The sequence below is a fragment of the Coenobita brevimanus genome, chromosome 60 (genome assembly GCF_032717465.1).
Source record: "Coenobita brevimanus isolate Jiangsu-jjx chromosome 60, ASM3271746v2, whole genome shotgun sequence".
Classification (NCBI taxonomy): domain Eukaryota; kingdom Metazoa; phylum Arthropoda; class Malacostraca; order Decapoda; family Coenobitidae; genus Coenobita; species Coenobita brevimanus.
Window position 1 is genome coordinate 38104220 of NC_137013.1, and position 23390 is coordinate 38127609.

At 41.6% G+C, this 23390-nt stretch overlaps 1 protein-coding gene across 1 annotated transcript in view; it reads left to right on the forward strand.

Annotated features, from left to right (window-relative positions):
• The first annotated feature begins 2376 nt into the window (after positions 1 to 2376).
• The window catches only part of LOC145403385 (uncharacterized), a 37207-nt gene continuing 16193 nt past the window's right edge, over positions 2377 to 23390 (forward strand). Inside the window, exons 1-6 of the mRNA XM_080275168.1 lie at positions 2377 to 2501; positions 15671 to 15783; positions 16730 to 16842; positions 18344 to 18520; positions 19201 to 19411; positions 19813 to 19982. Coding sequence (XP_080131294.1) covers positions 2377 to 2501; positions 15671 to 15783; positions 16730 to 16842; positions 18344 to 18520; positions 19201 to 19411; positions 19813 to 19982 — 909 coding nt within the window. The remainder of the gene's footprint in view (positions 2502 to 15670; positions 15784 to 16729; positions 16843 to 18343; positions 18521 to 19200; positions 19412 to 19812; positions 19983 to 23390) is intronic.

A 23390-nucleotide genomic window follows, 5' to 3' on the forward strand; every position in this document is an offset into this window, starting at 1 on the left:
TAGCAGAATAGACAGGAATACTGGACAGTATGACAAAATATACAGTATACATACATATATATGTATATATATATATATATATATATATATATATATATATATATATACAGTATATATATAAATTGCAAAAAAGGAGTTGGCCATGGCCACATGGCCCCCCCTTTCGGTACACCACTGACTGAACTGTACAATGTACCATGCAGAAAATCTGTATTAAGGAGTGAATAGATTTTACAGACTATCCAACTGGTTTTTTAACCATGTCATCATGGTCAGCGGGCACAACTGTTGAGATTTCATAGCCAAGTTATATTTTCATGCTTTTCTGGTTTATATAAAAGACAGATTTATCTGCAGGAGTTTTGTTATTTATTACGTATGTTTTTCTGCAAATAATTAACAATACTGCCTTTATATAGCTATAATTTATTGCTTGACATTTTGAGGAGAGTGAGTTTGTGATAGTGGCAGTCCAGGTGCAGTCGTAACTTATATATATATAAATATAAATACAGTATATATATAAGCTCAGTAGTTATGTACATTGAGTGTAGAAATGTTATACAATGGATACTATGTTATGATGTATATTTTACACAAAGAACAAAGAGGTTTATTGACTTATTAGTAGCATGTAAGCTCGATAGATGTAGAAATGTTCTCCAAAGCTGTGGGATGTAAAACAAAACTATACTGAGTGGCGAATGAAATCAGGGTTATTTGTATGAAAACCACATTGCCTGGCAACTTCACAACAGTAGGTCCATATAAAGTGGTGAAGTTGGGGTTATGAACCTAGAGAACCACACCGTATATCACTATGTTCAGAGGTAAAGTACATCAGATGTTCTAGGAAACAAAGCTGTACCTTAGACCTTACATACCACTGAAGTTATTGAAGACTTCGTGCTGTGTAAAGTGGTGAGGTTGGGGTTATGAACTCAAAGAGAACCACACCATCTGTCAGTATGTTAAGAGGTGAGATTGATATGCCACCAGGAAAGCAAAGCCTTTACCCCTGATATTTCACACACCACTGAGTTTTTTGAAGACTGTGAGTTGGTAGGTGAGGGTGGGTGACAGGATGAGGCAGCTGTCCAGGGGTGGCGGTACCTCGTCAGTTGAGCTGTGATAGCCAGGTAGTGACCATCCTGCTGAACAATAAACTGCCCACGTTAATTCTCGATCTCTTATTGTCCTCTGCATATTAAGGGGAGGGAGAGTGTCTTTAACGAGATTTTGCAGAGTTCATTGCCAATACATGGGCCATATGCTTTCAGGTAGGCCTATCCAGTGTGTGTGTGTGTGTGTGTTTGTAGTATACAGAATTTGAGATAAGTTTATGTTGTCTTTTCTCCATATCTACTTTAATTCAATCTGACTTTGAACATCCAGATGTTCTTTGAATCAAGTGACCATCACATCCAAACTGGTGCAGGTATGTTACCTCTGCCACTGTTAAAATTTATGCTTTCTTGTTCTTCCACCATCCTTTACAAAAGATCCGTCAATCCACTATTCCTAGTCCTCTGTAATCATAGTCTGATCTCTCTTCTTTCACTAAAGGACTCAATTAACTGGGTGGAGAGACAAATGTGGCGTCCTTCCAGAAACCAACAACCAGACTCTTCCCCACGCCTCACAGGATGTGCTGCTACCTACCACAAGGCAACGCTTGTTCGCTGCAAGGGCAAATGCTTGCCTGTGGTTGATAGGTATCCTCAGCCAGACAAACTGGGGTTACTACTACATGTGTACTATAAATGCAGTACTTTTGTAGCCTCTCCAGCCTCTGCTCATAAAACAGCTCTCAATATTAGTATCATCCTTGTCATTGTGGCTATCTTCCGTTTACAGTATATAATAGAATATATCAGTCAAAGCTGTCTTAAGCCTCGTCATTCATAGTTAATATTATATTTGAATATTTGTATACTCCTATACGTCTGAACAAATTGCTCAAAGTTAAGCCTACCCATTCTCTCTCTGGCAAGAGGAAAAAATGACTTAAATGACCCATGCAGTTTTGGCGCATATTTTCCTGTTAACTGCAATGCTCTACGTGGACAACTGCGACAAACGCATTTGGTGTGAAAGGAATTTGCGTGCTCAATTTAGCCTGGTTTAATCATTTGTGATCGGTATCTACACGCTTTTTTTTTCACCAGTTAGAAACTAGAATCACACAGCCTAGGAAATACGGTAAAGTTTCATACTCTGCCGAAGTAAATATATACGTATAATAAAGAATTAAAAAAAAAAAAATACGATTACTTCATACTTCAACGTATTGGTTAAGTAATTGTCTGTAATCTTCGAAAATAAAAGTAACCCGTAAACAACAGATTCTACGAGTAGTTTGTGTGCGGGGAAGAAATGTTCGAGTGGGTGTTGTTTTGGGTGTGTGTATGGGCGGTGGGCGTGAGTGGGGAGTCAGTGATCATACATCCAGTCCTGACCAGCCTCCGGGACACTCCTGCCTCTCCTAGACCATCGCTGAGGTGAGTGAAATACAAAGTCGATTTTTTTTTTTTTTTTTTTTTTTTTTTTTTCTGGAACTTCAGGGGGCGCAAGTTTCCTTTTTTAACTTTTTATCAGACGATTTCGTTGGGTTTAGGAGACCCCAGGGGATTATTAAAGGCTATATCTAATCCTGCCAATTCCTCAACCCTGTTCACTCAACTCTAGATGGAGCCAAGAAACGTCTGAATTAAGGCTGCTCATTGGTTACGGCAACACTGAGGAGCGTGGTAAATCTACAGCTCTTCTTACTTTAAAGCATTTTTTGTAAATTGCTTGCAGTGTGATGCATACAATAGTACTGTGTATAGAGGTAGTTGGAGTGGACTTTCGGACCACCACTTGGTGGTGGTCAGGATCAAAGTCCAAACAAAATGGAGAAATAGAAGAAGGGAAGGACAGGAGGAAGTAGTTCTTACAAGGAGGGTAGAAAAGTTAAGAGAGGATGGAAAAAAGGCAGAATATAAGAGGGAAGTGCAGGAGCGATTGGGTAAATATAGATTGGAGCATATGGGGGACGTGGAAGGTGTGTGCAAGATATTCACAGAAGAAATCTGTGCAGCATGTGAGGTGGTGTGTGGGGTGAAGAGAAGACGAAAGGGAATACAGAGAACAGCATGGTGGACTGAAAAAGTGAGAGAGGCAGTGGCACGAAAGAAGAAAGTATATAATGAGTGGATGAGAAACAGGAGCGTCGAAGAAGTTGAAAGACGAGAGTAAAATGTAGAGAGGAAGAGAGAGGTGAAATGATTAGTAAGAGAGAGTAAGAAGAGAATGGATGAGGAATTTGGGAGGAATTTGAGTGAAAAGTGGAGGGAATGTAAGAAAATGTTCTGGAAAGAGGTAAAGAGAGTTAAGGTGCCAAAGAAGTTAGTTGGGGTGTGAAAATTAAAATGGTAGATTACTAGTGGAGAAGGGAGAAAAAGTGAGCAGATGGAGCGAACACTTTAATGAATTGTTGAACATAGAGAATGAAAGTAATGCTAGTATAAGTGGCTCGGGAATGGCTGGGAGAAGGAGGGGTGTGAGAAGAGAGGAAGAAATCAGTAGGATGGAAGCTGTGGAAGCAATGAAGAAAGTTAAAATGGGGAAAGCCCTAGGAATTGATGGAGTGTGTGGTGAAATGCTGATGCATGGGGGAGAGATAGTAACAGAATGGATGTGGAAGATGTGCAGATTGGCCTGGGAGGAAGGTAGAGAGCCGGAGGATTGGAAGTCAGGTATAATTGTTCCCCTGTACAAAGGAAAAGGGGAAAAAGAAGTGTGTGGTAATCATAGAGGCATTTGCCTTCATTGTGTAATAGGAAAAGTATATAATTGACAGAGTTAGGGAAATAACAGAGGAATTAGTTGGAGAAGAACAGGGAGGATTTAGGAAGGGAAGAGGTTGTGTAGGTCAGATATTCATTCTTAGATCTTTAGTGGAACAGTTTCTAGAGAAGGGAAAGACGTTGTGTACAACCTTCATGGATTTGGAGAAAGCATATGACAGGGTGGATAGACAAGGATTGTGGAAAGTATTAGGAATGTATGGAGTAGATGGGAAGTTGTTGAAGGCCGTGAAGAGTATGTAAGAGGGTGCTAAGGCTGCAGTGCGTGTGGATGATGAACTGAATGAATTTTTCTATTTGAAGGTTGGATTGAGACAAGGATGTGTCCTATCTCCTCGGTTGTTCAATCTGTATTTGGATGGGGTTATAAAAGAGGTACCGGTACAAGTATAGGGTAGTGGATGTTGGAGTGGCCCTAGTGAGGGAGGGCAGTGTTTGGAAACTCCCTGTACTGTTGTTTGCAGATGATACTGTGTTGTTAAATGAAGACGAATGGGAGCTGCAAGGCTTAGTGGATGAGTTTGGGAGAGTGTGTAAGAAACGGAATCTAAAGGCGAATGTAGGGAAGAGTAGCCTATAGTTATGGTGAAGTCAGTGAATGTGCAATGAGCTTGGATGGGGAGGAAATGGAGAATGTGAGTACGTTTAAGTGCTTGGGCAGTGTGATGGGTAAGGATCGAAGTTTGGAGGGTGAAGTGCTTGAAAGGGTGCAGCAGGGAAGAAAGGTTGCAGTTCCTTGAAAGCAGTGATAAGAAACGGGGAAGTGAGTATGGAAGTGAAAAAGTTAATACATGAGAGTATTGTGATACGAACTCTAACGTACGGAAGTGAAGCTTGGACCTTGTTGGAGGGGCAGAAGTCAAGAGTGAGAGCAGTGGAAGTGAGTTATTTGAGAGGAGCATGTGGAGTCATATGGAGAGAGAGGCTGACAAATGAGGATGTGAAGGAATGTTGTGGTGTGGATGTGGATGTGATAGGAAGCGTTAGGAGAAACATATTAAGGTGGTTTGGCCATGTGGAGAGGATGGAGAATGAGAGACTGACGAGGAGAGTGTGAGTGCAGTGGAGGAGGGGAAAGGGAGAGGGAGACCAAGGATGAGATGGAGGGATGGAGTGGAGAGGTATATGAGAGAGGGGGGTGTGAGCTGGGAACAGGGCAGTGAAATGTCGGGGGACAGAGCGACATGGAGGCGATTTGTTTGTGGCCACCCCTTGCGGTATTAAGAAGTCTGGCGATAGATAAATAGATAGCTTGCAGTATAAGCATCCAGTTTATATATGGAATAATTTCCGAAGCTAAAGAGGCCAAAATTAGCTTTAAAAGATTACCGTTATCAAAGAACAGTAAAGCTGATTATAAGTTTTATAAAACGATGACATCTGAAGTAAATTATCCATCCACGGTGTAGCCTACACTTACGTCCACATGTTGCACTACAATGCTGCATCCACCCACGGTATATATGCCTGAATTTACTTCAAACAACCCCTGGGAATTTTTCTCCTAACTCTTTCCATCACAACCACGTCTACACCTCAATGCTCCTTCACTTCCTCATTTGTCAGGTTGTCTCCATGTAAGTGCACATGCTCCTCTCAGATAACTCATTTCCACTGCTCTCTCATGACTTGTGTCCTTTCAACAAGATCCAAGCTTCACTTCCTTACTGTATCACAACACTGTGCTATATAATCCAGCTCACATCCCTATTTCTTATCACTGCTTTCAAAGAACCAACAACCTTTCCTCCTTGTTGTACCCTTTCAAGCACTTCATCCTCTAAACTTCCATCCTTACTCATCACCCTACCCAAGTACGTAAATGCACTCACATTTTCCATTTCCTCATCATCCAACCTCACTGTACACTTAGTGACTTCATTTCTCTCGAAGACCATACACAACTTTACTCATCCCTACCTTCACCTTCAGATTCCGTTTCCTAAACTCTCCCAAACTCATTCACCAAGCCTTCCATGTTCCCCTTCGTCTTCACGTAATAACTGCAAACAACAGGAGAGGAAGTTTCCAGACGCTGCCCTTTCTTATTAAGGCCGCTCCAACATCCACTTTCCTACCTTGTACCTCTTTTATAACTCCATCCATATACAGACTGAACAACCATGGAAACTTGACACATCCCTGTTTCAGTCCATCATTCAGATAGAAATATTCTCTCAGTTCACTGTCCACACGCACTGAAGCCTCAGCACTCTTATACATATTCTTCATGGCATTCAGCAACTTCCCAGTCACTCCATATATTCTTAATATTTTCCTCATTTCTTCTCTATCCACTCTGTCATATGCTTTCTCTAAATCCATGAAGGCCGCATACAACTTCTTTCCCTTCTCTAGAAACTTCTTCACTGTTATTCCCTATAACTCTGTCAACAAGCATCCTACGATATACTTTTCCATTTACACTAAGACAAATGTCCCTGTGATTACCACACACTTATTTTCCGCTTTTCCTTGGTAGAGGGGAATAATATGCCTGCCTTCCAATCCTCCGGGACACTGCCTTCCTCCCAGGCCATTCGCACATCTTCCATATCCATTCTACTACCATCTCTTCCCCACGTGTCAGCATTTCACCACACACTCCATCAGTTTGTGGGGGTTTCCCCATTTTGACTTTCTTCATTACCTCCACTACTTCCATCCTACTGATCTCTTCCTCCCTTCTCACATCCCTCCTTCTCCCAGCCATTCCCCATATACTCACATTACTTTCATTCTCCATGTTTAACAGTTTCTTAAAGTGTTCTCTCCATCTGCTCACTTTTCCTCCTTTCTCCACGATCAATCTACCATTTTTATCTTTCACTCCCCTGCTAACTTCACCCTATCTAACTCTACCTCCTTCCAGAACATTTTCTTACATTCCCTCCACTTTGCACTCAGATCCTTCCAAATTCCCCATCCAGTCTCTTCTGACTCTGTTAATAACCTTTCCACCTCTCTCTTCTTCTCCTCTACATATAATTCTTTCTTCCGTCTCTCAACTTCCTCCGTGCCTTTGCGTCCCATCCACTTACTATATGCTTTCTTCTTTTGCGCCACAGCTTGTCTCACCTCTTCCTTCCACCAAGCTGTTCCTTGCACCCTCTTACGTCTTCTCTTCACCCCACACACCATCTCACATGCTGCACAAATTTCTTCTTTGGGTATCTTGCACACACCTTCCACCTCCCCCATCAGCTCATAATCATTTTTACTCAATCGATCCTCCACTTTTCTCGTATATACAGCCCTTTTCTCATCGTCTTGCAAATTTTCTACTCTCGTTGTATGGACAACTTTCTCCTGCCCATTCCTCCTTCTAACCCTCCATTGCACTTGAACCTTGACTTTCACCACCTCCAAGTGATTGTCAGAAAGTCCACTCGCCTAACCTCTGTATGCTCTTGCATTCATTACATACCTTCTCATTCTCTCATCCACACACACATAATCAATCATTGCCTTACGTTCATTCACTTCACCACCCACCTTTCTCATCACTCGCCACGTATACATGTGCATCATCTTGTGCCTAAAGAAGGTATTGGCTATCACCAATCCCCTCCCTGCACAAATGTCCACTAGAGCACTGCCATTCTCATTCTCTTCTGCAGGCACATCCCACTCACCAAGTACTCCATCCGCCTTCACATTTCCTACTTGTCCATTCTTATCTTCAATCAAAAACACCCTCTGATTCCTTTAAACTTTTCCTTGCATGCTTCCACATTTGCCCAGAACTCTTTCACTCTACTTGCATGATCTTGCATTGGCACACACACACACACACACACGGCATCGTCGGAGAAAGACGTCCGTACCGGCGCTCCATACCAGCTCAACACGGCCAGAGGCATTACCTAAATAAGTATCTTTGAATGAGTCAAGCTCTGTACCAGGTTAGACTAAATGATTTTTCATTATTAAAAGGAAACGAAATAATAAGTTTAAATAAGACTGGTTCAAACAACAAAGAACCACGATGCGTTGAGTCAGCTGGGTTTGTTTATACTACAGACACATGCGGAAAATGTAAGTACATACTCTTCATTTAGTATTACAAAATGGATACATACTTCAGTAAAACAAATTTGGAAAAGAAAAGGGATAAAAGTAAAAAGCAAAATGATGATTTCTACCAAGAACTGGTTGAAGTGGAGACTCACAATAGACTGGTTGAACGTGTACACAAACTAGAAATGGCTTTCAAAAATGAAATTGATGAAATAAAGAAGCAAATGCACTTGCAAAAGGAAGAGATAGAAAAACTGGGAAGGGAGGCCAATAAGAAAGACACAACCATCAGTGAACTAACAGTGGAATTGAATACGCTTAGGAAGAAAGTGAGTGAAATGGGAAGTACAGTAGTTAATCACGAGAGTGTTATGGAAGAGTTAAAAAATGACACAGAGACAATTAGACAAGCAAGCAGTCTTATGGACCAGAGCAGTGATATTGAGGAGAAGATATCACAGGTGAATGAAGCTGTGCAAAGCTACAAAAATGATGTAGAAACCACGTATGCTGAAATGGTGAAAGTAAAGAAAGACTTAGAAACAAGGGTGGAGGAAAAAAACATTAAAAAGGAAGTGAAAAGAATAATCCAAAACAATCCAAAGTTAGTCAAGATTCAGTAGAAATAAATAAATCAATAGTAATCACTGGTATAGAAGAGGAAGAAATTAAAAACAAAATCACTAGAGACAAAAAGGAGATGGCAAATGTAATGAGCTTACTGAAAGAAGTATCAGAGGAAATCTGTAGTAAAGACATAGAGGAACACAAAAGGTTAGGGAAATACGAGAAAAGCAAGACAAGACCTCTAAAGGTGACTTTCCAGAGTGTAAACACTGTGGAAGAGATACTAAAAAATGCAAAGAATCTTTTGGAAAAAGAGGAGTTCAAAAATGTATGGATAAAAAGATGCCTAACACAAGAGGAACTGGAATTACTGAAAGAGAAAAGGGAAGAAGCAAAAACAAAAAATGAGGGAAGATCAGAAGAGGACAAGAAGAAATTTTTTTTTTACAAAGTAATAGGATTGCAGGTACGAAAGTGGTACACAAACAGGATGGAAGAAAAAGGAGGAAGTTAGTCGAACCATGTCATGACAAGTATATAAACAAGATGATAAAGTTGATGTACTCAAATGTGGATGGAATGGTATCTAAATTACTAGAGATGAATGATTATGTCAGAGAAAATGAACCACAAATAATATGCCTAACTGAGACAAAATTAACACCAAGGATATCCAATGACATACTAAACTTAGAGGAATACAATATATGGAGAAGAGACAGAAATTTAAAAAAAGGAGGAATTATAATATTAACTAAGAAAAATCTAAAAGTCAAGGAAATAAATCTAGATATACCATCACAAGTAGAACTGATTGCAGTAGAGATCGACACATCTGAAGGTAAAGTAATTGTAGCCAATTTGTATATGCCACCCAGATCAAACACATGGGAAAGAGACGAATATGAGGACCTGGCAGAGAGTACAATTCAGAGTATAAGATCCTTGCTACATAAAATGGAAGAGAAATCGGAAAGAATTATACAAACTGGGGATTTCAATACAAATATAAATTGGAATACTCTAGATATAAATAGCCAAGAAAGCTGTTGGGACCAAAAGCTCCTGGATCTCGTACAAGAGTTTTAACGCAACATGTGAGGGAAACCACTAGAAAAAGAGGACTTGATGTACCTTCAGTGCTAGATCTAATATTTACTAGGCAAGAAAATGACATTGACAGTTTAATATATCACCCTCCACTCGGCAAAAGCGATCATGCAGTACTAAATTATAACTTCAGGATAGCATATGACATAGTAAACAGCAATGACAGTTACAAAAAGAGACTAAACTATAAAAATGGAAATTATCAAGACCTAAAGAAGTATTTCTTAGAAGTTGATTGGGAAAATGAGCTTAGAGGACAAGATTTAAATGCTGTATATAAAAATTTTTGTGAATTTTATGAAATAGGAGTCCAGAAGTACATCCCACAGCACAAAGAAGCAGATAAGAAAATACAGAAATGGTTCAATACAGAATGTAAAAAATCAAAAGAAAGAAGAGATTTGTTGTGGAATAGATACAGAAGACACAATAGTGAAAGGGCGCATAATAATTACAAACAGGCAAGAAACGACTATACAAGAATATGGAGGGAAGCCCAAAAACAGTTTGAGGAGGATATAATAAATAAAAGTAGTGATCAACCAAAGCTGTTTTACAGCTATATCAGAAGCAAAACCAAAGTAAAAGATATAATACAATCCATCACGGACGAGGGAATCACTTATACACAAGAGAAAGATATTTGTGAAGCACTAAATAAGAATTTCCAATTAGTTTTTACAGAAGGAAAAAATTTTGAGAGGGAATACGTGGAACACGCATGTCCACACATACTACCAGATATACAAATAGCAGAAAAAGTAATACAGGAGGAGTTAAGTAGATTAGACAGAGGAAAAGCAAGTGGTCCTGATGAAATTTCATGTTGGGTGTTACGAGAATGTGCAAAGGAGTTAAGTAAACCATTATTTTTAATTTCCAAGAAATCCTTGAGTCAAGGGAAACTACCTGATATTTGGAAAAAAGCAAATATAGTCCCCTTATTCAAGAAAGGAAATAGACAAAATCCTCTCAACTACCGACCAGTATCACTGACCAGTGTTGTAAGCAAGGTATTAGAAAAACTTATAAGAAAAGCTTGGGTAAATCATCTAGAAGAACACAGTATGATAACAGAAAGACAGTTTGGTTTCAGAAAAGGAAAATCATGTGTTACTAATCTGTTGAGCTACTATGACAGAGTAACAAACACAATACAGGAAAGGGAAGGATGGGTGGACAGTATCTATTTAGATTTCAAGAAAGCTTTTAACACAGTACCACACCAAAGACTTTTATGGAAGCTGTACCATCAAGGAGGAATTCGAGGCAAACTGTTTTGTTGGATGCAAGACTTTCTCATAAAAAGAGAAATGAGGACAGTACTAAGAGGAAACTACTCATCATGGAAAGAAGTGACTAGTGGAGTACCACAGGGTTCGGTGCTGGCACCAATCATGTTTCTAGTGTACATAAATGATATAAACAGTAACACTGGAAATGAGAACTATCTGAATATGTTTGCAGATGATGCAAAAATACAAAGGAGAATTACTAGCACAGACTCTTGTAGGGAGCTACAAGAAGAATTAAATAAACTTCATGAATGGAGTAGTACATGGCAAATGGAATTCAATGTGGACAAGTGTCGTGTAATCAAGTTTGGTAAAAGTGGAAAAAGACCTGATTGGGATTATAAGTTAGGAAATAAAACCCTATACACATCAGAAAGAGAGAAAGACCTAGGTGTGATTATCAATAACAGACTATCTCCGGCTGACCACATCAGCGAGAAGGTACGGAACATGTATACACTGCTTGCAAATATGAGAATAGCATTCACATACATAAATGAAGACATGCTAAGAAGGATAATAACATCATTCATTAGACCAACCCTGGAATATGCATCAATAGTCTGGAGTCCTCATCTCAAAAAGCATATAGACAAGATTGAAAAAGTTCAAAGGGCCGCTACAAGATGGATACCAAGCTTAAGGGACCTAAGCTACGAAGAAAGACTAAATAAACTGAATCTACCAACACTACAGGAGAGAAGGAAAAGAGGTGACATGATAATGCTATATAAGTGCATATCAGGAAAGGAGAAAATAGACATAAATGATTACTTAACATATGGAGAAGCATCAGCAAGAGGACACTGCAAAAAACTGCATAAGAAGAGAGGTGATAAAGACGTAAGGAAATTCAGTTTCCCAAACAGAGCAATTGATCAATGGAATGCACTACCGAATGAAATAGTGTGTGCCAAAACAATTCACAAATTTAAGGGTTGGTGATTGGGAATACGCTGTTTGAGAAGAAAGATATTTATAAGTATACATGGGTGAGACAGGAGGGTGGAAGGGTTGTTGATAGAGCCTTGATGGACTATGTGGTTGTGTCTAGGAATGTAATAGGAAGATTGTTGGATGTGAGAGTTCTGAGAGGGGAGGGTGGAGGTATGTCTGACCACTACCTGGTGGAGGGAAAGTTGAGAGTAGGTAAGAGATGGGTGAGAGCTAGGAGGGTTAGGTGTGGCAGGGAGGTTTTGAAAGTGAGTGAGTTGGATAAAAGAGAGAAAAAGATAGAGTATCAGGAGAAATTGAAAGATAAGTGGAACGCAGTGAAAGATCGGGAAAATGGCAGCGTGGAGGAGGAATGGCAGTTGTTTAAGAGTGCTGTGGTGGGGCATGCAGAAGAGGTGTGTGGTGTGAGACGTGTGGGTGGTGGTGTAAGAAAAGGAAGTGAATGGTGGTGCGAGGAAGTAAGTATGGCTGTGGCTGAGAAGAGACGGGCATATGAAGTGTGGCTGCAGAGGAAGGATGAGATGTCATATGAAAGGTATAAGGAAAAGAGAAATAGAGCGAGAAGGGCTGTGCGTGATGCTAAAGTGGCAGCAGATGAGAGGTGGGGTAGGCGGCTGACAGAGAATTTTCAACAGAATAAGAAAATGTTTTGGAAGGAGGTGAAAAGGGTGCGAAAGGGAGAGTCTGGGAAGGAAGAACGAGTAAAAGCAGAGGATGGAAGGATGTTAATTGAGATGGATGCAGTAAGGAAGAGATGGGCAGAGTATTTTGAAAGATTGTTAAATGTAGAGGAGGAAAGGGTGGCTGAGATTATGGCGGATGGAAGGGTGCAAGGAATAAATGTGTTGGGAGAGTTGAATGATTCTTTGATCACAAAGGAAGAAGTGGAGAAGGCAGTAAAGGATATGAAAACAGGGAAAGCTGCAGGTATGGATGGGTGTGCTGTGGAATGCCTGAAGGGTGGTGGAGTGACTATTGTTGACTGGTTAGTAAGATTGTTGAATGTGTGCTTTGAGAAAGGTATGGTGCCAATTGACTGGGCAAGTGCTTGTGTGGTCCCGTTGTATAAAGGCAAGGGTGATAAGTATGAATGTACAAGTTTTAGGGGCATAAGTCTGTTGAGTGTTGTAGGTAAAGTGTATGGTAGAGTGTTAATTATGAGAGTTAGAGAGGGTACAGAGGGAGTGATTAGTGATGAGCAGTGTGGCTTTAGGAGAGGGAGGGGATGCGTTGATCAGGTGTTTGCTGTGAGACAAGTGTGTGAAAAGTATTTAGCAAAAGGCAAGGATGTGTTTTGGGCATTTATGGATTTAGAGAAAGCGTATGATAGAATTGATAGGGAGGCTTTGTGGACTGTTTTAAGATTGTATGGACTTGATGGTAGGTTACTAAAAGGGGTGAAAAGTTTTATGTAAATAGTAGAGCGTGTGTAAGAGTGGGAAATGCTGTGAGTGATTGGTTTCCACGTGAGAGTGGGGCTGCGACAGGGATGTGTGATGTCGCCTTGGTTGTTTAATATTTACATGGATGGTGTTGTAAGGGAGGTGAATGCAAGAGTTTTAGGTGGTCTGAGTCTGGTAAATGTTGATGGAGGAGAGTGGAATCTGAAGCAGCTGCTGTTTGCAGATGATACTGCACTGGTGACTGATTCAGAGGAGAGATTGAGACAGTTGGTAGAGGAGTTTGGAAGGGTGTGTGAAAGGAGGAAATTGAAAGTAAATGAGAATAAGAGTAAAGTGATGAAGTGTACGAGGTTGATAAATGGTAGGGGGGATGAATATAGTTTTGAATGGTGAGTTGCTTGAGGAGGTAGATTGTTTTAAATATCTAGGGTCACATGTTGCTGTGGATGGAAGAATAGATGCAGAAGTGAAGCTTAGAATAAATGAAGTAGGAAAGGTGCTGGGAGGAATGAAAAAAGTGTTTAAATGTCGTTTGCTTAGAATGGATGTAAAGAGAAGGCTGTATGAGGGTGTTGTGGTACCAACTGCATTATATGGGGCTGAAACATGGAATGTGGGTGTAGCAGAGAGGAAAAGTTTGAATGTAATGGAGATGAGATGTCTGAGGAGTATGTGTGGAGTGACGCGTATGGATCGAGTGCGAAATGATGAAGTGCGAAGGAGAACTGGAGTTGTTCGGGAGATGGCTGGTAGAGTTGAGCAGAGGGTGTTGCAATGGTTTGGGCATATGGAGAGAATGGATAATGAACGATTGGTGAAAAAGATAACTAGATCTGATGTGAGAGGTGTAAGGCTGAGAGGGAGACCACGAATAGGATGGATGGACAGTGTGAAGAGAGTGCTGGATGCGAGAGGGATGTCTGTTGAGCAAGGAAGAGTGGCTGTGCGTGACAGAAATAAATGGAGAGAAATTGTAAATGAATAAGTGATGACGCAGCCCTGAGGGGATATTCTCCCGCATTTGGTCTGATCAGCTAGTCAGGTCAGGTGCGGGTAAGGGGATGGGTCTGTTATGATGTGGCAGGGGTAAACCAGTTCTGCTGTCGGGCCCTGCTGCGGATGTCACTGATTGCATTGCGCAGTTGACCCTTGTGCGGTGTGATGCGGTGAGGATCTGTCCGTTCTCCCCTTTTGGGCTAAGATGCGAATGAATGTGTTTGAATGGATGAGTAAATGGAGAGTGAGTCGTCCTGTCTCGGCTACCTTCCTTTCCTTGGGAGAAGCAGCCTAGGTATATAGATAGATAGATAGACGATAAATATGGTCTAAGACACGGGACAATACGAGCTTGACTCATTCCTGTAAAGATACAATTAGGTAAGAACACACACACACACACACACACACAATCGCCCATGTTTTTTTTCCCACTCTTAGTCTTACCCACACAGGCCTTGATCCAAATGATCCATACTCTCTTATATTCTTCTTCCATCTCTTGCACACAACAATGCATACACCCTCTTTTGCCCTCTCATGTTCATCTACTCTCTCGCTTATAATCCATGCATACTCCCACTCTCGTACACTCTCACCTCTTCATTTAGTCTCCGTTAATCTACATATATCCACTTTTGCACACTCAAGACACTCTCTCTTTCTTTCGCCTTATTATTCGCACCCCTTACATTCGATGTTGCAATCCGAACCATGTCCTTTGTCCTGTCCTAGGTCGTCACCCATTTGTCCTTCCTGGTCCAAGGCTTCTTGTTTGTATCATTAGTTATTTTCCGGGAAGGGGCACTAGCCCTCCGCTAAATCGCTTGTTGACACGTAGGGAACACATGTTGGTTGGTTATAAAGTTACCACCCAACGTATTAACTGATTTCCTGGTTCGTAGGATATCATTGGGCTTGCCACTTAATGTAGAGCCACCTCGAAATAGAGTACTGTACCACTACACTGAGTGGGTGGATGATGGGCGCCCTCACCGGCCATCAATTCTGAAACTGTTTTTAAATAATTTGCTGTTGGTATGCTGTGGATGCATAATTAGGGGTGGTGTGGAATAGTTGGAGCAACACCAAGCTGCAATGATGAGTAAGGCCGAAAGGATGCGATACCACCGTCACTTTGGGGATTCGGTCGTTATTCGAGTATGAGCAATGAGATACCTATGGTCAAGGGCCTATGGTGACCACCGCCCGAAGTACTTAGCAGGCGAAGCGAAGCCGATCTCTGGACATAGGGCAGGAACGACCAAGGGGGCTGTGCTTGTCACGAATAAATATACGGCGATTACAAGCGAAATAAATGAACTTTTACGTATCATAATTGCAAGGGAGTCAAGAGTTTCAGAAAATTACGGTTGTAGTTGAGACTGGATTCCACAGCAACTTCACCTAATACGCATCATCAGCCATCATTTTAGTCATCATCACCTATTACTCCAACCCTCCCCCCCCCCAGGTCCCAAGTCAGGGGTGCAGCGCGAGACTACAGGGGGCGCTCTGTACTGGAGGTGGACAGTCCCCCCTGCCCAAACACCTTCGCCAACACCCCCCCGGAGAGAGAGAAGGAGGGTCAGTATGATGACATTTGAGGGTCTCGGAGAAAAGACTGTTACGTTTATGTTCGGAGGGGGACACATCTGATGGCTTTTCTTGCAACCCCTGGCCTGTTTAAACTTATTATTATTTTTTTTTCCTGGGGCGGTTAATCTTCATTAACCCAGTCGGCACGAGATTTTAATGAATTTAATCATATCACCTGAAGATAACGAGGATAAAGTAAAAATACGTTGTCAGACTGAAATGGTTTAGGAGAGAGAGAGAGAGAGAGAGAGAGAATCTACAGTATATGGAGAGTGACTAAGTTTATTTTGTGGAGATTTTTCACTGAAATGGTTCATATTATAGGAAAGTATAAAGGAAATTTACCCTTATGATTAAATATCAATGGAGTACAAGACATATGTGGATTGATATATATGCTGCAGAATAATTATTTTGATGTGTCAATATTTACATTATTTCTAAGGATGGTAACAAGATATATCCAAGATCCACTTGTACCCTACTATATATTTTATTCTGCAGGAAGACCTTCAGGTCTGAATGGGTTATGTGATGGTGGTTATGATGAATTTAATCAACAATCTCTCCTAACTGTTTATTTTTCCATATACCCAACTCTTGTTAAAACCCAAGAAATTATTGATAAGATTGCTTTTCACTTGCTGGGGAGTGGAAGTGGTGGACGTGGTTAACAGTGGCATAGGTAAGGGGGGGACGCTTTTTGGCCTCCCTGTTTGTAATCATGTAATCTATAACTCTTATGCTAGTATTATAAAAATCCTGCGCACAGCATCAGCTCGTACTCTCGCAGGCATCTTAAGGACAAGCAGTACTGTCAGCACAGCTTTGAAGTTAATCTGAATTTGACTTAACATCCTTGTCACACAGTGCTCCCATGTCAGTTGTTGATGGTGGTGGTGATGATTTCTCTCCATTCATGACCCATGTGCAGAAGTGAGACGCATGGCGAGGCGTATCCTAGGAGGCCCCCAGCCCCATGACCACATAGTCCTGCTGGTGGAGATGCTGGGAGACGCCACAGTAGCCTTCGTTCAGGGAGTGCCGGTCAGTCCTCGACCCCGAAGAGTTTTTTGTATTGACGTTTTGTTTAAGGAATCCACCTTACTTTTAATTGTGTGTGTGTGTGTGTGTGTGTGTGTGTGTTTAGTTGTGGTTTTATTTTCCATGTTTATTATTTAGGGGAGAAAGAGGGAGTAGCCTACCACCAGTTAGATTGATAATTGTAGTGGTATTTGTTTTAGAGGCGGCAGATGCTGATGGTACTCACAATTGGTAGGTCCGGTTAAGACGGTACCGTAGTTGTAGTTGTAAATACGTGTAATCACGGCCGCGCGACATGCTTGTAAGTCATCCAGTGGAGAGAGCTTGTTTTCAAATAAGGTAATGGTGAATGTGTAGTGACTTAAATGTTTGTAAGTCACTGGATAGCATGTTTGGCGCTAAGTCGGATGGTTGTTTCATTGAAGGATCGAATCAGGCTGGGGTGTTATCCTCTATAAAGTACTTGATTATAAAAATTTCGTTGATACTTTACCACACTGACGCAGGTCTTCCTAATTTCCTGCTCAAATGCGTCTTTCACAGGTTGATTAGGATAGGTTAGTTTAGAAGTTTTGGTCTGGTAGGAGCTGAGGGTTTCCAGCGTTAGGTTTAGTGGCGGTCCTAGATGTTAAAGCCATAGGGCGTCGCCTTCTAGTTAGGTTAAGTTAGGTAAGGTTGACGATATCGTGAGTTCAAGTGCTGCCGCAAGCGTCCCGTTCGTAAAATACACAAAAATACGTACGGTAGAAGTTGTTGTTCTATATACGTTTTGTAGTCCAAAACCAACAAATATTTATCTCTATTGCATATCGTACTGAAACTTCTTTCCTTAAGAATGTGAAAATGTAAGAAGACAGGTGGAATTCTTGCTCCCGCGTGATAAAGTTTTACCCAATATTCTTCTTAGTAAAATAGTTGCAGCAGAACCAGTAGATCTACAAGTAACCGTAGTAACTTGGTTGTGCCCTCTTTGAATTGAACTCGGGTATTTCCACTATCACCATGCCCTCTTAACACAATACCCAGTGTTCAGTTCGGCAGTAGCCTTCTGCTACCCTCCGAGTTATTGTAATAATTGTTAAAAAATTTTGTTACTGATCCCATATATTATCAAGAACCCAATATACCTTATTCAAACTTACATGCTTCATTCAAACTGATTGCAGACGCTCTTATTCAGCAGGTGTTATCAGTACGTGGCAAGAATGTTAAACCCTTCATACACAGCGCTGGTTTAAAACTTCTTTTTTTTTTTCCTGGTTAGCGCCTAATGGCAGACCGTCAGTGACAGTGAAGGACGTTGTCCTGTTTCAGTGTTCTGTATTGTCTCTAGTAACACATCCTTCTTCTACTACCAATACTACAAGTGAGGCAGGCGAGGGTGTAGTTAGTGTTGCAGTGAAAAGTTAAAGGCATGCAGTCCTTTTTCACCACCACCACCACCACCACCACCATCATCATTATCATCATCATCATCATCATCATCATCTTCTTCTTCCCCCAGGTGGTAGTGCACAACACAAGCGAGGCAGGCGAGGGTGTAGTGAGTGTAGCAGTGATCCATCCTTCCACCGGCGCCGCCACACGCCTTTACCGCCACCCCGCCATTGCTACCGCCGCACCTCTGGCAGCCTTCATCGCATCCATACCGCCCCAGAGGATACTGCTCTTTGCTGGATCGGTGAGGGGATTAATAGTGGGTATGGAAATTAAGATAAGTCTGTGTATTGATATTAAATAGGTTATCCAATAAACAACGGCGAAGATAGGTGCGTGAATAAATATTAACTAGATATATCAGTGGAATAACAGCCTGTATCACATCATCACTCGGCAGGATACTTCTCATTGCTATCTCGCTGAGGGGGTTGAAAATGTATAGAAAAGTGTAGCTTAGTGCGTAAGTAAATAATATAATAATGATTATAATAATAATAATAATAATAATGGTGATAATAATAATTTGTTTTTAATAGCTAGTTATGTGAATGGTCAGCAGGTTTGTGGAAATAGAAGAAACCAGCATAATTAAAGGTTCAGGTCGTGGTATTAATATTATGAACATGAATGCCAGTTATAATGCTTGTAATTATGCCAGTAGTATTAAGGATTTGAAATGATTATCTGTCTGTCTGTCTATATATCTGTTTACATCCCCAACCCCAGGTAGTCCGTTTCCCACCCAGCGTGGCCTCCTACCTTCGGACAGTCTCTCTCTCTCTCTCTCTCTCTCTCTCTCTTTCTGCCTATCTCTGCCTCCATCCAAACTTATGCCTTTGTCTGTCTGTCTGTCTCTATCTTTCTATCTTTCTATCTGTCTGATTTTCTAACCATTTAAACCATTTACATCGCCATCCCTAGGTAGTCCGTCTGTCCCCCAGTCTGGCCTCCTACCTTCGGACGTTCGGCTTGGCCGTGCCTTGGGCGGACTCGGGCGCGGCTGGGCGGGTCTGGGCGAGTGTGGGCGTGAGTGGGGGTGGAGGGGGGAGGGTGGTGGAGGCCGGTGGGGGGTGGACGGTGGTGAGGCCCAAACAGAGGATCCTGCTGGAGCTGCGTCTACCCAAAGTGCCAGGTGAGAATAGGTGAAATATGCACCTTAAATTTAGTTTTATCTATTTATATATTTATTTATGTATGTCCGACTCTAGGGATAGAGTTAACGACTTAGCATGCATTCAGTGTGGACGGTGGGGATTGGTGCCGAGGTAATGACTTGTGAAGGTGTGAAGTACAGTATGTGCGAGAGAACATGTGAAGGAGTGTAATTCTGTACTTAGGACAATCACATCCGTGCTCAGAGTCGGAGACAAACTAAGTAAACTTTACAAACCTCAATGATGAAGGTCACCCACAATGTACCGCTTTAGAATGTCACCGATATTTTCCCAGGTGAACTCATTCAAGAATCTGAAAACGTCTCTTTGGGTGGTACTTAACTAAACCCTTTCCCTCTCTCCCACCCTACGCCCGCAGCCCAGTCCTGGTGTGGAATAGCCCCTCACCACCCAGCCTCGCCCATCGCTGGCGTAGGCGTGCAACAGTGGGCGGCGAGGGCAGAGCTGTGCGCTGAATTTGACGGGTATGGCGACTGGTGTGCATGTCCGCCATCACAACATCGGTCACCATGGCAACCAAAACAAAAGGTAACACTTGACATGGACGGAAAAATTTGCACTTACAGACTCCTTTAACTTGACCAAAAATTGTCATTTTTCCATCTTTATTGCTGAGTTGTAACAGCACATTAACACTAGAATATTATGTTAGTCACGAAGAAGCTAACGGAAAGGATTTACAGCTGTAGTTATACTGTCGTATTATTATTATTAGTAGTAGTAGTATTATTAGTATTATTATTATTTAAAACCAAGAGGGTGAAAGTGTAGTAAACACCCAGTTGTTGAGAGTTATTAAAGACACCTGGTGAGAGCACAGCGTGTTTAGTTATCAAATCTGTGCTGAATACACTGTGTAAATGGCATGTGATGCTGGAGGGAGCTGTGTTCACGTAATGGCGCTAGTATATTCGCTGCCTCATTTTATTCCTGTAAAAAAAGAACATTAAAAAAAAAAAATCCACATCTTCCTTATCACTGGAAAGAGGAATGGTGGACTGCGGAGGAGGACAATAGCAGTAACTTGGCAGGCAGGCTAACCAAACCTAATCCTCACAGCTGTTCTATAAATGACCTTCAAAAAACAGAGCCTTACCTATACACCTTCGTCCTCTTTGTGATTATATGTAAGTCTTCAGCAAATGGCGTCGGAAATCTGAAAATCTACGAAAGGGTGTGTGTTTCTTTGTATGTGCTGATATGAAGCTTCTCTTTTCTTCTTCTCTCATTTTTTTTTCATTCTTCTCCCTTTTTCTCTCTTGTAGCCTATCTTATGTCCCACTGCTGCTGCCCTTCCCTTCCTCTTTCTTACACTCCTTAGCTCTGGCACTTCCTCTCTCTCTCTCTCTCTCTCTCTCTCTCTCTCTCTCTCTCTCTCTCTCTCTCTCCCTCTCTCTCTCTCTCCTATTCTTTTCCTCCATCTCTTTCTCTATCCCTCTCTTCCTCTCACCCCTTCCTGCCCTCCCCATCTCCATTTTCCTCTCCCTCCCTCCCTCCACAAAAGCCCCCTCCCCTCCCCCTCCCCTCCCCCTTCACCTCAGCCTGTAATTTGGGTTGCCCCCTTTTCAATTCTCTCACCCCTTGCCTCCTTCCCTCCCGTGACTCCCTCCCCCCCCCCCTCTCTCTCTCTCTTTCTTTCAGCTAATATACTTTTTTCCATAACTTAAATTCCCGAATAAATAAATAAATAACATAAACGGTACAGCTACGACTAGAATTATTATTATTATTACTGTATTATTATTATTATTATTATTATTATTATTATTATTGTTGTTATTATTATTATTGTTATTATTATTATTATTATTATTATTATTATATGAAAAGCATGTTCATTTTCAGAGCTAATTTCGCCGTTCCCACAAAATTTCCCTCATAAGTTAGGCTGACCCCTTCACTCCAAGCATCCCCTCCTGAGCTGAACAAAATCGTCTGGCAGTAACATGAGCAGAAAAACCGTCATCGTCAGGGAGGCTTTTGGCCCTTGGAACGTATGACGGATTTTTTTCACTTCATTTTGTCGTTTTTTTTTTTAAGTAATTTTTTTCATGATTTTTGTTTTATTTATTTTTCTTGTATATATTTTTACTTTTATTTATTTTCTTGTATTTATTTTTATGCTTTACTTATTCCTTTTTTCCCATCCGGAGTTTATTTACATTAACCCTCTCGTGGTCGGAATAACTCTACATTTCTCTTCTAGGTGATGCCAGACGATTTTTTCCCACATAAGAATGAGTCATAGGAACCTGAGAGAATACTGTCATCACAAACCCTTGAATGGTTGGGACAACTTTAGCATTCTGTTGGCCATCATTAGACGATTTTATGCAACCCAGAGAGAGAGAGAGAGAGATTGATTGATTGACTGAATAGGAAAACTAGTGCCAGAGAGAGAGAGAGAGAGAGAGAGAGGTAATGAAGGCCCCTCCAGTTCGGAAAAATCCCCCCAGTAGTGAAGATAATATTCTGGAGGTAGCAATAGTCTGTTCATTTTAAGTTGGCCTAAAATTGCCATCTCAGCCTCGGAGTGCAGATCCAGTAGATTATCACTAGAGTATGATGCTAGTCACGAAGAAGTGCTGCGGTAAAGATACAGAGCCGTAGCCTTGTCCTTTTCTGCCCCAGAGCTACTTGAAATAAGCTAGTTGGAAAATCGGTTAAGGAAGTTCCCTAACACCTTTTCCTAAGCGATTCATTTTGGTTATTACACCTTACTGTCGTTATTTGTGTTATATAAATCCATCCAATATCGCCATACATTGCATAAATAACGTAAAAAAAGATATTAACGCCCATACCCAAAAAATAAATCGCTAAGGACGCGGTGTTAGGGAGCATTCTAACCCCACGAGAATGCTGTCGAAAGTGAAAGAACTGTATTTACTTCGGAGGTTGTAGAGGGTTGCGGAGAGCCTTATGCAGCGGGAAGTACATGATGGTAAGGTTGGAACACTGATTTAGGGTTGTGTCATCTCTCTCTCTCTCTCTCTCTCTCTCTCTCTCTCTCTCTCTCACACACACACACACACACACACACACACACACACACACACACACACACACACACCTTTCCTCCTTCCCCTCCCTTCCGCCCTTTCCCCCCCCTCTCTGCTCTCCACCTTTCTTCCCACCCTCCCTCCCTCCATCCATCCTCCCCACTCCCTCCTTTCTTCTCACGACATAAGGAGGGAGGGAGGGAGGAAAGGTTACATAAGGTAGGTAAAAACTAGAGAGAGAGAGAGAGAAAGAGAGAGAGAGAGAGAGAGATGTGGTAGGTTAATAAAGGATGGGAAAAGAGAGGGAGAGGAGGGGAATGAAGGAAAGGAGAAAGAAGGAATGGAAGGGAAGGAGGGAAAGAAGGTAAATGGGAGAGAAAGAAGAGAGGGGAGGGAATGGGGGAGGGTAGGAATGAAGAGGGGAAAGTGGATATACATTATAGGGGGAGATAGGGAGGAAAGAAATAAGGGTGAAAAGATGGAGGGAAAGAAGGGAGATAGAGAGAAAGGAAGGTAATAAGGAGATGGAGGGAGGGAGGGAGAAGTGAAGGACGAAGGGAAGGAAAAGGAAAATGAAGAGAGGAAAGGAGGGGAGGAGGGAGGGAGGCAAGGAAAGGGAGGGAAGGAGGGAGTAAAGTTCAGTGAATGGAAGTAGGGGAGCGGAGAGGAGGGAGGGAAGGGAAGCAGAGAGACGGGGGGAGGGGGGAGGCGGGACAGGTATCTACGAAGGTTACATAAATACATAGACCACACAGACTCTACGGCTTGCACTATTTTTTTTTTTTTTTTTTTTTTTTTGCCCATTTTTTCGTCTTTTTGAAGTTCATTTAATATAACTCAGGGTCAGGAAACGATAATACGTCTGTACATGCTTTCCATAGCACTTCTTCGTGACTAACATCATATTTTAGTTTTAATCTCGTCACAACTGAGA